The sequence below is a fragment of the Rhinoderma darwinii genome, chromosome 12 (genome assembly GCF_050947455.1).
Source record: "Rhinoderma darwinii isolate aRhiDar2 chromosome 12, aRhiDar2.hap1, whole genome shotgun sequence".
Classification (NCBI taxonomy): domain Eukaryota; kingdom Metazoa; phylum Chordata; class Amphibia; order Anura; family Rhinodermatidae; genus Rhinoderma; species Rhinoderma darwinii.
In genome coordinates this window covers 1,397,123-1,416,416 of record NC_134698.1, presented here as the reverse complement: position 1 = coordinate 1,416,416, position 19,294 = coordinate 1,397,123, and the positions used below count along the sequence as shown (strand labels likewise).

The window sequence follows — 19,294 nt, the reverse complement described above, 5'->3', positions numbered from 1 at the left end:
GTCTCCTTACTCCTGTGTGACCACTGATGACAGCCACCAGTACTTCCAGACCCGGGTTATTACAGGACTGTAGCAGTACTTCTTGTGTATGGATTGTTGGGTGGGGCGAGCAGTATTTTACTATGACTGGAGCTTTGTGTTATAACCTGCCTGAAGCTTCTAGAATCGTGGAAGATCCTCATGAATAATACATCTAAACGCATGTTCCTGTCATTCCTGGAACGGATGGGCCGGGGCGTAGTCCTGATTATTACCTTATGTTATAATCTACTGGTTCCAGTGCAGCAGATCATTGTGATCGAGCGTGATCACGTGATCACACACAGAGACATTACAGGATTACCACTGATTTACCTCCAGAATCTTGTGCCTATGGGAGCTGACGGACCTGATATTCGAGTTTTTGGGTAGAAATTAATTGGACAGGTTGGGTTTTTCCTTTTCTAGATTCTGTCGCACGGAGATCAGAGGGAAATAAATCCACGGCCAGCGCCGGCATCAGCCGAAGTCACTTCATAAATCAAGTCCTAGGTGTGATAGAGACAGCGGGTGCTGCAAGAAGAGCTGATGCAGTACCCTGAGGGAATAGGGTGCAGTGCCAATGTGTCACAGGTGACACCTACTGCTGCCCCCTGTAGACCTCCTGTGATATTACACAAGTATGTGATGGGGCGTGTAACCTTATAGGATTTATTGTACATAACTATCCCAAACCAGCTCAGGGTACACAGATTTCGATATATTTCAGACACTCACTAATAGGGGTGGGGCTTGTGGTCACAAATTCGCAGATTATAAACTACTCTTGGGATTTACCCGATTCTATCAATATAATGTGCGCAGCGCAGTCACTGATTCAGTTCTAGTATAGGAATAAAACACAACAAGACGTACAAAAACATTTGGGTATTTATTACGGATTTGGTTTCTGGGCGGACTGAGTTGATTGGAGAGAAGGGTGGTATATATGCCGTGATATATGCGGAATAGAAGGTGTCGGCTGGGGGCTGGTCTGCTTTACTTCCTGCCCTTCATGTTCTTACAGTAGTAGTCGTTACAGGCAATAGTCAGACCGGCGATTAAGGAGAAGTAGCTATGGAACGTGACACGTCCATCTCGACACTGATCCAGGTCCTTCATAATCTTATCCACGGCCAGGGGATCATTCTGGTTCTGTCAGGGGAAGAGAGGGATCAGGTTAAGTGAGGAAAGAAAACCAGATACAACCAGTCTACAGCTACTAAGCCTAACTATTGGCAACGTCAAATACACCCTGCCCTGACCTCCAAAGATGATGCCTGGTGGAGTCACTGTGTACATACATTACTTATCCTGTACTGATCCTGAGTTACATCCTGTATTATACTCCAGAGCTGCACTCACTATTCTGCTGGTGGAGTCACTGTGTACATTACATTACTTATCCTGTACTGATCCTGAGTTACATCCAGTATTATACTCCAGAGCTGCACTCACTATTCTGCTGGTGGGGTCACTGTGTACATACATTACATTACTTATCCTGTACTGATCCTGAGTTACATCCTGTATTATACTCCAGAGCTGCACTCACTATTCTGCTGGTGGAGTCACTGTGTATATACATTACATTACTTATCCTGTACTGATCCTGAGTTACATCCTGTATTATACTCCAGAGCTGCACTCACTATTCTGCTGGTGGAGTCACTGTGTACATTACATTACTTATCCTGTACTGATCCGGAGTTATATCCTGTATTATACTCCAGAGCTGCGCTCACTATTCTGCTGGTGGTGTCACTGTGTACATACATTACATTATTTATCCTGTACTGATCCTGAGTTATATCCTGTAGTATACTCCAGAGCTGCACTCACTATTCTGCTGGTGGAGTCACTGTGTACATACATTACTTATCTTGTACTGATCCTGAGTTACATCTTGTATTATACTCCAGAGCTGCACTCACTATTCTGCTGGTGGAGTCACTGTGTACATACATTACATTACTTATCCTGTACTGATCCTGAGTTATATCCTGTATTATACTCCAGAGCTGCACTCACTATTCTGCTGGTGGAGTCACTGTGTACATACATTACATTACTTATCTTACTTATCCTGTACTGATCCTGAGTTATATCCTGTATTATACTCCAGAGCTGCACTCACTATTCTGCTGGTGGAGTCACTGTGTACATACATTACATTACTTATCCTGTACTGATCCTGAGTTACATCCTGTATTATACTCCAGAGCTGCACTCACTATTCTGCTGGTGGAGTCACTGTGTACATACATTACATTACTTATACTGTACTGATCCTGAGTTACATCCTGTATTATACTCCAGAGCTGCACTCACTATTCTGCTGGTGGAGTCACTGTGTACATACATTACATTACTTATCCTGTACTGATCCTGAGTTATATCCTGTGTTATACTCCAGAGCTGCACTCACTATTCTGCTGGTGGAGTCACTGTGTACATACATTACTTATCCTGTACTGATCCTGAGTTACATCCTGTATTATACACCAGAGCTGCACTCACTATTCTGCTGGTGGAGTCACTGTGTACATACATTACATTACTTATCCTGTACTGATCCTGAGTTATATCCTGTGTTATACTCCAGAGCTGCACTCACTATTCTGCTGGTGGAGTCACTGTGTACATACATTACATTACTTATCCTGTACTGATCCTGAGTTACATCCTGTATTATACACCAGAACTGCACTCACTATTCTGCTGGTGGAGTCACTGTACATACATTACTTATCCTGTACTGATCCTGAGTTACATCCTGTATTATACTCCAGAGCTGCACTCACTATTCTGCTGGTGGAGTCACTGTGTACATACATTACATTACTTATCCTGTACTGATCCTGAGTTATATCCTGTATTATACTCCAGAGCTGCACTCACTATTCTGCTGGTGGAGTCACTGTGTACATACATTACATTACTTATCCTGTACTGATCCTGAGTTACATCCTGTATTATACTCCAGAGCTGTACTCCCTATTCTGCAGGTGGAGTCACTGTGTACATACATTACATTACTTATCCTGTACTGATCCTGAGTTACATCCTGTATTATACTCCAGAGCTGCACTCACTATTCTGCTGGTGGAGTCACTGTGTACATACATTACATTACTTATCCTGTACTGATCCTGAGTTACATCCTGTATTATACTCCAGAGCTGTACTCCCTATTCTGCAGGTGGAGTCACTGTGTACATACATTACATTACTTATCCTGTACTGATCCTGAGTTACATCCTGTATTATACTCCAGAGCTGCACTCACTATTCTGCTGGTGGAGTCACTGTGTACATACATTACATTACTTATCCTGTACTGATCCTGAGTTACATCCTGTATAAGGCCTTATTCAGACAAACGTGTAATACGTCCATGTGACGGCCGTTGAAACAACGGCCGTCACACGGACCTATGTAATTCAATGTGGCCGTTCACTTGGCCTTTGTTTCAACAGACCGTGTGAAGGGTCCCTGAGAAAATAGGACATGTCCTATTTTTTCACGCTTCACGCATCCCCCATAGACTTTAGTCTATGGGGGATGCGTGATATCGCGTCCCGCAGTGCAGAGCACGGTTGCACCTCGGACCTGGGAAACTGAAGTTTTTCACGTCCGTCTGAATCAGGCCTTATACTCCAGAGCTGCACTCACTATTCTGCTGCTTCAGAGCTGAACTCTCCTGGTAAGACCCTGCTTGTTCAGTGTCTGCACAGAACTTGCTCTGGTGATTTGCTTTCTGGGGAGTGTCATCTATAATCTGTAACATGGTGATCAGAGGCGGACATACTCCACATGATTTGTTCGGCACGGAGAATTGACAACATGATATCTCTGCAGCACATGTTCGCTGTCTCGCTGTGTACGCTGCCGCTTTTGGTCTACACAATTCCTGAGAGCGTCTCTTCCCACACATGAGAATCTCAATATCTGATTGTGAAATGACTTGTTAATCCCAATCATTGTCTCTCCTCCCCCACAGATCACAGGCGAGAGATTACAAGTAATAGCGGGCAAGACGGGGCTCGCAGGAAGGATTCTCACCAGCGCTCTAGGAGGGCCGCGCGCTGCCAATATAGAGTCCTGGGTAAGTGACAAGTAGGGTGACGACCACGAAAAGGAGGGTTCTCTACATTATATAGTCGGATATTCCAACTTCAGCAGTCATGAAAATCTTGTGCTTGCTCTGGGGTTGTCACGGTAACAGCAGACTCACTTGAATATCTGGTCATGTGACCACCACTCTAATAAATCTATTCTGGGAGGTTACATGACAGGAAGTCCAAGTATTACACAGCTGCTTTTTCATTAGGATGCTAAGAAGTTCCTCCTGGCAATAAGAGCTGATCATGAGGAGTCTAATCAGGGGCGCCCCTATCATCAGCCAGTGACCTGTTTGAGAAAAAGGGGTACTCGTACCGTCAGGAATTCAGGGAACTCGCATTCCATCATCTTATGGAGGTCGTCCTTGGACATGTAGCTCTTGTCCCCGGCATATTTATGGAACTTGAACATAATGCTCTCCATCGCCTGCTCGATCTCAGAGGGGACCATGATCGCTGGGGTCTAAGGTTCTGCAAGAAAAGACAAAGCCCATTATTCCCAGTCAACAGGAGACCTCCGGACCCCGAGACCCACACGTACCCGGTCAGCTCTGCTTTATCAATACCTCATGGAGCAGATGCCAGGCCCTGACATCGGAGGAGCTATGTCCCCATACCCGCTGTACCATGCTTTAATGAAGATGTCACTGACATCACCGGTGGGGACCCCTGTGGTCTGTAGTGGGGTCCAGAGCTTGACTTTTGTATAGAGATAGCAATGATGAGGTCATCACACAACTATTTGTCTCTATGATCCTATAGGACATACACAAGGGTGAAGTCATCGGCCCATAGTCAGGCTGAACGTGTCACTATATGACATCATTGGTACTACATCTCTAGACAATGCTTCACAGCACATTTATATTCTATAGAGGACCAGTGATGTGGCCCCCACATGTTTAATTATCCATATATCCTGATCATGACAAGTCAGGGGGCGGGGCTGTGACAACCTCTCAGACATTGTAATGATGTCAGTGGCTTCGCTATAGGAGGTGCAGAGGTAGTAGTCGTACCTGGTCCCGAGTGCATGAAGGGGCCCGAGATGCCCCTCTACGACATAAGGGATCAGGGGGCCAAGATTTTGCTTTGGAGCCAGGAGTTACCGCGCTGTATGATCTAGGGGCTGGTCGCTCGTCACAATGTGGCGCACATAAACGTAGGTTTTACAAGCGCCAGTCCGTTGTTCGGCGCCCGTTTGCTCCACACGATCGGTTAATACGCACGTTTGTCATTTTGCGTATAGTCGTCCGGACGTCCCCTGTTTACGGGGGGGATGTGGGGCCGATCAACATTTTTATGGCAGCTTCAACGTGTGCTCGTTCATGGACTGATGGCCGCCATGTTTACACGGGGCAATGAGCTCCTCTGCCCGATCATCAGCCGTGTAAAAGGGTCTTTAGTCATTGAGGGGTTTTGCCTTCTTAAAGTGACGGTGCTGATTGTGCAGGGATTAGAGGGATGAATGGGTTAACGTCTCCTCGGTCAGAGTGCGTCACGTGCGTCCGGATATTGATCATATGAGGGGGGATAATAGTCGCTGACCACTTAATGAAGGATAATGTGCGTTGTTATTTCCATTATGTGCTCTGACGGGAAATGGTTTCTAAATGCGTCCGGCCCCTCCCGTGTCAAACCTCCGCAGCACCAGGATAGAGATGAGGGGGAGATGTAACCCCATGGACCTCCCCAATATCACCCCCCCCCCCACACACACACGTCACCCTGACGCCAGATACATCCCATATATATGTCAGGATCCGATCCTTCTGGTGTCATAGATGCGACATTTATCGCTGTGATCTGATTGGTTGTTGTCGCGATCACCTACAGGTTCTATGCCTCGCTATATAGCGATCCTGGGAGCTGACGCTCCACCCAATACTGACATATCTCCTGCGGAGGGTGGCAGAGCGCAGATCCCACCCATAAATGTGCCCGAGGCTCAGGATGCAGATCCGGGAGGAGACCTGGAGCCCACATCTAAGAACACAAAATCCCTCGCAACGTAAACTTCACCCTCCGCCGTCACCTGCAGAATCACAAGACACCTGGAGGGGGACAGTCCACGAATAACCGTCACCCTCGCACATGGGAGGCGCCCATCATTTATACTATAAGATCTGACTATCCAGATGAGCGGCGTTATCATGGCGGATCCCTGCCCCCGGCAATACGACGTTTCTCACGTCTTCACCACATGACACGAGTATCTCCAGCGCGTCCAGAAACACGTCTAATGTCTGTATTTTATGGACTACGACAGGCCTCAGCAACCTTCAGCACTCCAGCTGGTGTAAAACTACAACTCCCAGCATGCACTGACAGCCAAAGTCTTTATTATACCAGCCAAAGGCTGTCAGGGCATGCTGGGAGTTGTAGTTTTACAACAGCTGCAGTGCGGAATCCTGGACTAGGAGAATGTGACTTCCTGCTGTAACCAGGATGTAGTGTCACCATGGCGACCGGGAATCAATTCTTTCTCTGTTTACTGGTAGCTATGACCACAGTGACATAGCAACCGAGTCAACATGAAAAGTAAAGCGACCGCTGCAGATTACAAATACGGTTGTAATACTGAAAATGTATTAAAGGGCCAGTAACACAACAATTCAGAGAGTTGCAGCGGTGTTGGTGATGGGCTGCAGGTTTCATGTAATTAAAGTTCTGCAACTTTCTAATAGATTTTGTGCAAGCCAGGACATACTTCTCACAGCTGAGGGTTCGTTACAGTCTAGACAATCTTCTGTGAGCTAAACAGCGTGGAATCCAGACTGATACATTTCACCTGCACTGATACATTGTAACAAAACATACGGACAGGAGAGAGGGGCTGCTGATGTGTTTAACTCACAGAGGATTGTCTAGACTGGATACAATTGTAACAAACCCACAGCAGCGAGGAGCATTCATTTTGTAAAGGTTTTCAGCCTCTGAATAGAAATAAGAACGTTTCCATTCATTGGCAATATGCAGAGATCTTGAAAATGGTGAGTGAAACACAAAATCGAATAGAAAGTTGCAGTGTCAGGTCCGGTCGGGATATAAGAGGGTGGACTGTATTCTGAGGAAACACAGATTATAGGTCAACCATCTGCTGTAATCTAACAATGTGTCAGTCCATAGATCAACACACCCAGCACATTCCCCGCATTCCTCTACACCGGGGCTGTGTACACATCCGCAGCGCAGCCTCCGCTGGACAAACTGGAGCAGCATGCAGGTCACATGACGGACCCCATTATACTCCGTGCGGTCCGTCGGCGCCATGCGACAGATCCGTCACTGCTGTCATTTTCGTTGCTTTGATCCTATGGCGAAGCAGAACAACGAAAATAAGCAGCGCAGATGTGAACACAGCCCAATGTGCACGCAACGATTATTTCCGTCTGGAATATCCTTTCCCTGAACGCGGATCACCCCCATTCTATGTCACTTTTTCTCCGTGACATGATTTTAGATCCGCCGCGACTCTTATTATACATAACTGGACACATTAGTCGTTACAGCGTCTGGGAAAACAGGGTGCAACCAACGCAGGAGATGGCAGTCATGTTGGTTTTCACCCACCAATCAATACGGCCCAACTACTTTTCGCGCAATGGTTGTGCTGCAGCTTTCCCAGCATTCTGAATGGTAATCTGCCCAGTTATACTGGAAATACAGCATTACAGGAGCCGGGGAGAGCAGAGAGCGAGGTGCTGGGGCAAGTTATTGGCTCTTCTCTATCTCTGGGATTAGTTTCAGGAATTTCAGGAACTCCGTTCACCACACCCCACTCATCACCCATCATACCGCCAGCTATATCACCTGAACACATTCATGACCCGGAAGCTGGTCATAGAGGCCAAGAAGACGGATACACACCACTCATCCTCCATCATACTACCAGCTATATCACCTGAACACATTCATGACCCGGGAGCTGGTCATAGAGGCCAAGAAGACGGATACACCCCACTCATCACCCATCATACCGCCAGCTATATCACCTGAACACATTCATGACCCGGGAGCTGGTAGAAGGGGCCAAGAAGACGGATACACCCCACTCATCACCCATCATACAGCCAGCTATATCACCTGAACACATTCATGACCCGGGAGCTGGTCATAGAGTCCAAGAAGATGGATACACCCCACTCATCATCCATCATACTACCAGCTATATCACCTGAACACATTCATGACCCGGGAGCTGGTCATAGAGGCCAAGAAGACGGATACACCCCACTCATCACCCCATCATACTGCCAGCTATATCACCTGAACACATTCATGACCCGGGAGCTGGTCATAGAGGCCAAGAAGACGGATAGATCCCACTCATCATCCATCATACTGCCAGCTATATCACCTGAACACATTCATGACCCGGGAGCTGGTCATAGAGGCCAAGAAGACGGATACATCCCACTCATCCTCCATCATACTGCCAGCTATATCACCTGAACACATTCATGACCCGGGAGCTGGTCATAGAGGCCAAGAAGATGGATACACCCCACTCATCATCCATCATACTACCTGCTATATCACCTGAACACATTCATGACCCGGGAGCTGGTCATAGAGGCCAAGAAGACGGATACACCCCACTCATCACCCCATCATACTGCCAGCTAGATCACCTGAACACATTCATGACCCGGGAGCTGGTCATAGAGGTCAAGAAGATGGATACACCCCACTCATCACCCCGTCATACTGCCAGCTATATCACCTGAACACATTCATGACCCGGGAGCTGGTCATAGAGGTCAAGAAGATGGATACACCCCACTCATCATCCATCATACTACCAGCTATATCACCTGAACACATTCATGACCCGGGAGCTGGTCATAGAGGCCAAGAAGACGGATACACCCCACTCATCACCCCATCATACTGCCAGCTATATCACCTGAACACATTCATGACCCGGGAGCTGGTCATAGAGGCCAAGAAGACCGATACATCCCACTCATCATCCATCATACTGCCAGCTATATCACCTGAACACATTCATGACCCGGGAGCTGGTCATAGAGGCCAAGAAGACGGATACATCCCACTCATCCTCCATCATACTGCCAGCTATATCACCTGAACACATTCATGACCCGGGAGCTGGTCATAGAGGCCAAGAAGACGGATACACCCCACTCATCCTCCATCATACTGCCTGCTATATCACCTGAACACATTCATGACCCGGCAGCTGGTCATAGAGGCCAAGAAGACGGATACATCCCACTCATCATCCATCATACTGCCAGCTATATCACCTGAACACATTCATGACCCGGGAGCTGGTCATAGGGGTCAAGAAGATGGATACATCCCACTCATCCTCCATCATACTGCCAACTATATCACCTGAACACATTCATGACCCGGGAGCTGGTCATAGAGGCCAAGAAGACGGATACACCCCACTCATCCTCCATCATACTGCCAGCTATATCACCTGAACACATTCATGACCCGGGAGCTGGTCATAGAGGCCAAGAAGACGGATACATCCCACTCATCCTCCATCATACTGCCAACTATATCACCTGAACACATTCATGACCCGGGAGCTGGTCATAGAGGCCAAGAAGACGGATACACCCCACTCATCATCCATCATACTGCCAGCTATATCACCTGAACACATTCATGACCCGGGAGCTGGTCATAGAGGCCAAGAAGACGGATACACCCCACTCATCCTCCATCATACTGCCAGCTATATCACCTGAACACATTCATGACCCGGGAGCTGGTCATAGAGGCCAAGAAGATGGATACACCCCACTCATCACCCATCATACAGCCAGCTATATCACCTGAACACATTCATGACCCGGGAGCTGGTCATAGAGGCCAAGAAGACGGATACACACCACTCATCCTCCATCATACTGCCAGCTATATCACCTGAACACATTCATGACCCGGGAGCTAGTCATAGAGGCCAAGAAGATGGATACACCCCACTCATCATCCATCATACTACCAACTATATCACCTGAACACATTCATGACCCGGGAGCTGGTCATAGAGGCCAAGAAGACGGATACACCCCACTCATCACCCCATCATACTGCCAGCTAGATCACCTGAACACATTCATGACCCGGGAGCTGGTCATAGAGGTCAAGAAGATGGATACACCCCACTCATCACCCCGTCATACTGCCAGCTATATCACCTGAACACATTCATGACCCGGGAGCTGGTCATAGAGGCCAAGAAGACGGATACACCCCACTCATCCTCCATCATACTGCCAGCTATATCACCTGAACACATTCATGACCCTGGAGCTGGTCATAGAGGCCAAGAAGACGGATACACACCACTCATCCTCCATCATACTACCAGCTATATCACCTGAACACATTCATGACCCGGGAGCTGGTCATAGAGGCCAAGAAGACGGATACACCCCACTCATCACCCCATCATACTGCCAGCTAGATCACCTGAACACATTCATGACCCGGGAGCTGGTCATAGAGGTCAAGAAGATCGATACACCCCACTCATCCTCCATCATACTGCCAGCTATATCACCTGAACACATTCATGACCCGGCAGCTGGTCATAGAGGCCAAGAAGACGGATACATCCCACTCATCATCCATCATACTGCCAGCTATATCACCTGAACACATTCATGACCCGGGAGCTGGTCATAGGGGTCAAGAAGATGGATACATCCCACTCATCCTCCATCATACTGCCAACTATATCACCTGAACACATTCATGACCCGGGAGCTGGTCATAGAGGCCAAGAAGACGGATACACCCCACTCATCCTCCATCATACTGCCAGCTATATCACCTGAACACATTCATGACCCGGGAGCTGGTCATAGAGGCCAAGAAGATGGATACACCCCACTCATCATCCATCATACTACCAACTATATCACCTGAACACATTCATGACCCGGGAGCTGGTCATAGAGGCCAAGAAGACGGATACACCCCACTCATCACCCCATCATACTGCCAGCTAGATCACCTGAACACATTCATGACCCGGGAGCTGGTCATAGAGGTCAAGAAGATGGATACACCCCACTCATCACCCCGTCATACTGCCAGCTATATCACCTGAACACATTCATGACCCGGGAGCTGGTCATAGAGGCCAAGAAGACGGATACACCCCACGCATCCTCCATCATACTGCCAGCTATATCACCTGAACACATTCATGACCCTGGAGCTGGTCATAGAGGCCAAGAAGACGGATACACACCACTCATCCTCCATCATACTACCAGCTATATCACCTGAACACATTCATGACCCGGGAGCTGGTCATAGAGGCCAAGAAGACGGATACACCCCACTCATCACCCCGTCATACTGCCAGCTATATCACCTGAACACATTCATGACCCGGGAGCTGGTCATAGAGGCCAAGAAGACGGATACACCCCACTCATCCTCCATCATACTGCCAGCTATATCACCTGAACACATTCATGACCCGGGAGCTGGTCATAGAGGCCAAGAAGACGGATACACACCACTCATCCTCCATCATACTACCAGCTATATCACCTGAACACATTCATGACCCGGGAGCTGGTCATAGAGGCCAAGAAGACGGATACATCCCACTCATCATCCATCATACTGCCAGCTATATCACCTGAACACATTCATGACCCGGGAGCTGGTCATAGGGGTGAAGAAGGCGTCAAGGACCCTAAAAACCATACACATTAGATTAAGGTCGGCAGGATTGGACGCCCATCTAATGTGTATCGGGGCTTCCCATTATTCCCCCTACCGCAGATGTTGGGGGAGAGAAGAATCGGGCAGTTGGATTTTAACATGCCCGATCCTTTTGCTCTCTGGGTAGATAAGCCACCACCATAGGTGTCTAGCAGTGACTTACTCCCGTCTCGGCAGTCAGAGTACAAGCTGGTTTGGTCGAGGCGAGTATGTATGTATATGGCGGATCAGGAGGAATAGCTGTCCGCTGAGCGAGCTATATAATGTGTATGGGCAGCCGACACCCCTGAAATCTTTCAGCATCCCGTGTGCCTGCAGGAGTCTTATCAATTATTTACCATATCGTCTTTCTTTGTTTTCCAAGTACTGGGGTGGGGTCACTGGGAACAGGGTGAGATTCTCAGTTCACCTCTCACGAACCTACATGAATATATTAGAGAACTGTATAAACAGTGATTCCCAGATACCGGGTTATTATCAGATTTGGAGCTTTTATCTGATGTGACAAAGAGTTGAAAGGAATGACAATATTATCAAACAGGACAGAGAAATGGGCCCAAGGGTCACACCATCACAGGGGAGCACCGTCACAGGGGAGCACCGTCACAGGGAAGCACCGTCACAGGGGAGCACCGTCACAGGGGAGCACCGTCACAGGGGAGCACCGTCACAGGGGAGCACCGTCACAGGGAAGCACCGTCACAGGGGAGCACCGTCACAGGGGAGCACCGTCACAGGGGAGCACCGTCACAGGGGAGCACCGTCACAGGGGAGCACCGTCACAGGGGAGCACCGTCACAGGGGAGCACCATTAAAGTGTCACACCGTCACAGGGAAGCACCGTCACAGGGGAGCACCGTCACAGGGAAGCAAGCACCGTCACAGGGGAGCACCATCACAGGGGAGCACCGTCACAGGGGAGCACCGTCACAGGGGAGCACCATTAAAGTGTCACACCGTCACAGGGGAGCACAGTCACTGTGGAGCAGCGTCACAGGGGAGCACTATTAAAGGGTCACACAGTCACGGGAGCACCATAAACAGGGGAGCACCATCACAGGGCCACACAGGTACAGGGGAGAACCGTCACTGGCGAGCACCAGGACCACAACCTAGTGTTCAGGGATGGTGGGTGTGGTAGTAGTAGGACCAGCACCAGAAGGGGGCATCATTCCTCTATGTATGTCCCTTCATAGTATGTAGATGATAATTTAGCGGATAGGATGGCAGGACTAATGTTACTTTTATGGGACGAACCACGATATTTGCTCCTGTAATGGGAGATCAACACCTGGAGAGGATAAAACCCGTCATGTCTCCCAGCTTCACTCTCCGAACCTGTCCGAGAATGAATGGGCGTGGCCCATCTGGTTAGAGTTAGCCATAGAAGGGCACTCTGTCTGGTACCTTCTGTTGGTGCCCCCCGAAGTGGAGTACTGTCATACAGTGTCTCACTAACAGCGTCACACAGTATGGTGCCCACATAAAAGTGCCCTATATTGTCCATATATAACTAACATACAGTGGCCTGATGTTTCTGATGTATCCTGTGAGATCACACCGGTCACACGCCACTGGAGCCGGCCCAGCACCCAGTGCATCATGGGAATTATTTCTGACTTCAACCAGGTCCACTCCATGGCTAATGTCCGCATTTACCTCCAGCTTCACCTCAGCTACATATTTATTCTAACGTCTACTCCATGTGCAGGAACGTGTCCCAAAATCAGGTGTGGGGCGGGGGCCGCGGCCTGGAAACAACGAGTAACATAGATGAGCTGGGCGTGTTACTATCAGATGTTCCTGCCGCTGACACCCTGCGGTAATGTGGACTCTTGACCCAGAGCTTACAATTCATTATTCACAAAATCCCCCCCCCGCCCAACTTCTTACCAGAATTAAACATGGCTGTTCACCAGGACAGGCACACATAGACACCCCCAACCAGACAGGCGCCCCTGTAAAATCATTGCACCGTATGTCTATCGCCCCTAATGAGATATTCCCAACTCTGGTAACAAGTTGTGTCCGATGAGTGTTGTGGTTGGTATCTATCATGTTGTCACAGTGGATACACGTGGCACTAAATCTACGGCTCCTGCGTGGACCAGTCACACCCCACTCATCACCCCGAGTGGTACTTATATCAGCTTATCAACCAGGCAGTCCAATAAGGAAGATTCTTGTATGGCATGGGCGGACATACTATAGAGGTAGTCCACACGCCTGCCATGGGGCCCCTGTAGAGAAGGGCCACTCCACTTCGGCTGCAATTTTAGCAAACAAGGAGTGGAAAATTAAATGGAGGAACCAGAACAGTTAGGAGAAGGGGGGTGTCAAGCAGCACCCAAAAGGGTCCTAATTTTATCTGTGCTATGGGCCCCCGTCCTCTGTTATCCGGCATCCACTCTGAAGAGACAATACCTTACCACACGGAGACAAACTTTACAGCCCTGAATGTCCCGACACAATGATGTTTACTTACAGCTAGAAAGAGTAGTCCTGCTTCATGTCACATTGTACCCACACATTACATTGTATCCACACATTGTACCCACACATTACATTGTATCCACACATTGTACCCACACATTACATTGTACCCACACATTGTACCCACACATTACATTGTACCCACACATTGTACCCACACATTACATTGTACCCACACATTGTACCCACACATTACATTGTACCCACACATTGTACCCACACATTGTACCCACATATTGTATCCACACATAACATTGTATCCACACATTGTACCCACATATTGTATCCACACATTACATTGTACCCACACATTACATTGTACCCACACATTACATTGTACCCACACATTACATTGTATCCACACATTGTACCCACACATTACATTGTACCCACACATTGTATCCACACATTACATTGTATCCACACATTGTACCCACACATTACATTGTACCCACACATTGTACCCACACATTACATTGTATCCACACATTGTACCCACACATTACATTGTACCCACACATTACATTGTACCCACACATTACATTGTATCCACACATTGTACCCACACATTACATTGTACCCACACATTGTATCCACACATTACATTGTATCCACACATTGTACCCACACATTACATTGTATCCACACATTGTACCCACACATTACATTGTACCCACACATTACATTGTATCCACACATTGTACCCACACATTACATTGTACCCACACATTACATTGTACCCACACATTACATTGTACCCACACATTACATTGTACCCACACATTACATTGTACCCACACATTGTATCCACACATTACATTGTATCCACACATTACATTGTACCCACACATTGTATCCACACATCACATTGTACCCACACATTATACTGTATCCACACATTACATTGTACCCACACATTGTATCCACACATTACATTGTACCCACACATTACATTGTACCCACACATTGTATCCACACATTACATTGTACCCACACATTGTATCCACACATTACATTGTATCCACACATTACATTGTACCCACACATTACATTTTATCCACACATTACATTGTACCCACACATTGTACCCACACATTACATTGTATCCACACATTACATTGTACCCACACATTGTACCCACACATCACATTGTATCCACACATTGTACCCACACATTACATTGTACCCACACATTGTATCCACACATTACATTGTACCCACACATTACATTGTACCCACACATTGTATCCACACATTACATTGTACCCACACATTACATTGTACCCACACATTGTACCCACACATTACATTGTACCCACACATTACATTGTACCCACACATTACATTGTACCCACACATTGTATCCACACATTACATTGTATCCACACATTGTACCCACACATTACATTGTACCCACACATTACATTGTACCCACACATTACATTGTACCCACACATTGTACCCACACATTACATTGTACCCACACATTACATTGTACCCACACATTGTACCCACACATTGTACCCACACATCACATTGTATCCACACATTGTACCCACACATTACATTGTACCCACACATTGTATCCACACATTACATTGTACCCACACATTACATTGTACCCACACATTGTATCCACACATCACATTGTACCCACACATTATACTGTACCCACACATTACATTGTATCCACACATTACATTGTACCCACACATTGTATCCACACATCACATTGTATCCACACATTGTACCCACATATTGTATCCACACAACACATTGTACCCACATATTGTATCCACACATAACATTGTACCCACACATTGTACCCACATATTGTATCCACACAACACATTGTATCCACACATTGTACCCACATATTGTATCCACACAACACATTGTATCCACACATTACATTGTACCCACACATTACATTGTATCCACACATTACATTGTACCCACACATTGTATCCACACATTACATTGTACCCACACATTACATTGTACCCACACATTGTATCCACACATTACATTGTACCCACACATTGTATCCACACATCACATTGTACCCACACATTATACTGTACCCACACATTACATTGTACCCACACATTGTACCCACACATCACATTGTATCCACACATTGTATCCACACATTACATTGTACCCACACATTGTACCCACACATCACATTGTATCCACACATTGTACCCACACATTACATTGTACCCACACATTGTATCCACACATTACATTGTATCCACACATTACATTGTACCCACACATCACATTGTATCCACACATTGTACCCACACATTACATTGTACCCACACATTGTATCCACACATTACATTGTACCCACACATTACATTGTACCCACACATTGTATCCACACATCACATTGTACCCACACATTATACTGTACCCACACATTACATTGTATCCACACATTACATTGTACCCACACATTACATTGTATCCACACATTGTACCCACACATTACATTGTACCCACACATTGTATCCACACATCACATTGTATCCACACATTGTACCCACATATTGTATCCACACAACACATTGTACCCACACATTGTATCCACACATTGTACCCACATATTGTATCCACACAACACATTGTATCCACACATTGTATCCACACATTACATTGTACCCACACAGTATATTCACACAACATTGTACCCACACATTGTACCCACACATTATACTGTACCCACACATTGTACCTACACATTGTATCCACACATAACATTGTATCCACACATTGTATACTAGGACCCCTCATGTCTACATGTTACATTGTATCTTCTCCAGTCCTTATACTAGGACCCCTCATGTCTACATGTTACGTTGTATCTTCTCCAGTCCTTATACTAGGACCCCTCATGTCTGAATGTTACATTGTATCTTCTCCAGTCCTTATACTAGGACCCCTCATGTCTGAATGTTACATTGTATCTGCTCCAGTCTATATAATTATATGATATGCTCTGATATGGAGCTGGCTATCTGGACGAGGCTGCTCAGCATATATCAGGGTCTGCACCCATAACGTTTTATTACAGACCTCCAGTGTGCCTGGGAATAGATTGTAAGCTCTTTGGAGCAGCAGTGATGTGTCCTGTTAGCAGGAGGATATCAGATGCCTCACCTTGTGGCAGAGAGAGCAGTCAGCTGCTGGCAGTGGGTCCTGCTGGGTGAAGTGAGGTGCGCCCTGCCCTGTCTGTGCTGATCACCAGAGGCAGGACCTCCCATGTACAGCGGGTCCAGCCCCTGAAATATGAAGCTCCTGAGTCACAGACTCCTGCCAGCCTCCCCCGCCCTCCTGGCAACTTCTTCACTTTCCTAAGAATTTCAATTCCTCCCAATCCCGGGCTGTATCCAGGGGAGGATGCTGGGTCATTGCGAGGAGGAGGGCGGAGGAACGACTATGGGGGTCTCCGGGCTTATATTCATATATCTTCTATATTGTAGAATAAACATTTCTGCGTTTCCTAATAGTGATTTACTAACCTGCGCAAGATGTCGACAGCATAAACTTACACCAGATCTATGTCTGATGGCTTTGTGTGTGATAGATCTGTATGTGTGTGATAAATGTATGTGTGATGGCTCTATGTCTGATGGATGTATGTGTGTGATGGCTCTATGTGTGATTGATGTATGTGTGATGTATGTATGTGTGATGAATGTATATGTGATGGATGCATGTGTGATGTATGTATGTGTGGTTGCTTTATGAGTGATGGATGTATGTGTGATGGACATATGTGTGATGTACATATGTGTGATGGCTCTATGTGTGATGACGACGTTATGAATATGTGTGATGGATGTATGCGCGACAGATGCATGTGTGATGAATATATGTGTGATGGATGGATGTATGTGTGATGGATGTATGTGCGATGGAGGTATGTGCGATGAATGTATGTGTGATGGATGTGTGTGATGGCTCTATGTGCGATGGGTGTATGTGTGATGAATGTATGTGTTATGTCTCTGTGTGATTGCCCTTTGTGTGATTGTTCTATGTGTGATGGCTCTATGTGTGATGTTTCTATGTGTGCTGTCTCTATGTGAGATGGCTCTATGTGTGATGGCTCTATGTGTGATGGCTCTATGTGTGATGGCTCTATGTGTGATTGCTCTATGTATGATTGCTCTATGTTTGATGTTTCTATGTGTGATGTCTATGTGTGATGTCTCTATGTGTGATGTTTCTATGCGCGATTGCTCTATGTGTGATGGATCTATGTGTGATGTTTCTATGTGTGCTGTTTCTATGTGTGATGTCTCTATGTATGATGGCTATGTGTGATGGTTCTATGTGTGATGCCTCTATGTTTCATGTATCTATGTGTGATGGTTCTATGTGTGATGGATGTATGTGTGCTGGATGTATGTGTGATGGATGTATGTGTGCTGGATGTATGTGTGATGGATGTGTGATGGATGTATGTGTGATGAAGGTATGTGTGATGAATGTATGTGTGATGGATGTATGTGCGATGGATGTATATGTGATGGATGTATGTGTGATGAATGTATGTACGATGGATGTATGTGTGATGGATGTATGTGTGATGGATGTATGTGTGATGAATGTATGTACGATGGATGTATGTGTGATGGATGTATGTGCGATGGGTGTATATGTGATGGATGTATATGTGATGGATGTATGTGTGATGAATGTATGTACGATGGATGTATGTGTGATGGATGTATGTGCGATGGGTGTATATGTGATGGATGTATGTGTGATGGATGTATGTGCGATGGGTGTATATGTGATGGATGTATGTGTAATGGATGTATGTGTGTGATGGATGTATGTGTGATGGATGTATGTGTGATGGATGTATGTGTGATGAATGTATGTGTGTGATGGGTGTATGTGTATGTGTG

The 19,294-nt window shown here is 46.6% G+C and overlaps 1 protein-coding gene across 1 annotated transcript; it reads right to left on the bottom strand.

Annotated features, from left to right (window-relative positions):
* Positions 1-891: 891 nt before the first annotated feature.
* On the bottom strand, positions 892-17,643 carry LOC142665195 (protein S100-A10-like). The gene is made up of 3 exons (XM_075844789.1): positions 17,535-17,643; positions 4,459-4,613; positions 892-1,173 (listed from the first exon to the last, which is right to left on the bottom strand). The coding sequence occupies exons 2-3, from the start codon at positions 4,591-4,593 to the stop codon at positions 1,018-1,020; spliced, it is 291 nt and encodes a 96-aa protein (XP_075700904.1). The 5' UTR covers positions 4,594-4,613; positions 17,535-17,643; the 3' UTR covers positions 892-1,017.
* Between the last annotated feature and the right edge of the window lie 1,651 nt (positions 17,644-19,294).

What these genes read in the sequence shown, in the direction of transcription:
- LOC142665195 (XM_075844789.1), bottom strand. Translation starts at nt 4,593, where the DNA reads ATGGTCCCCTCTGAGATCGAGCAGGCGATGGAGAGCATTATGTTCAAG. An exon ending in AGTTCCCTGAATTCCTGACG is followed by an intron (nt 1,174 to 4,458) that starts GTACGAGTACCC and finishes TTCCCCTGACAG; the next exon opens with AACCAGAATGATCCCCTGGC.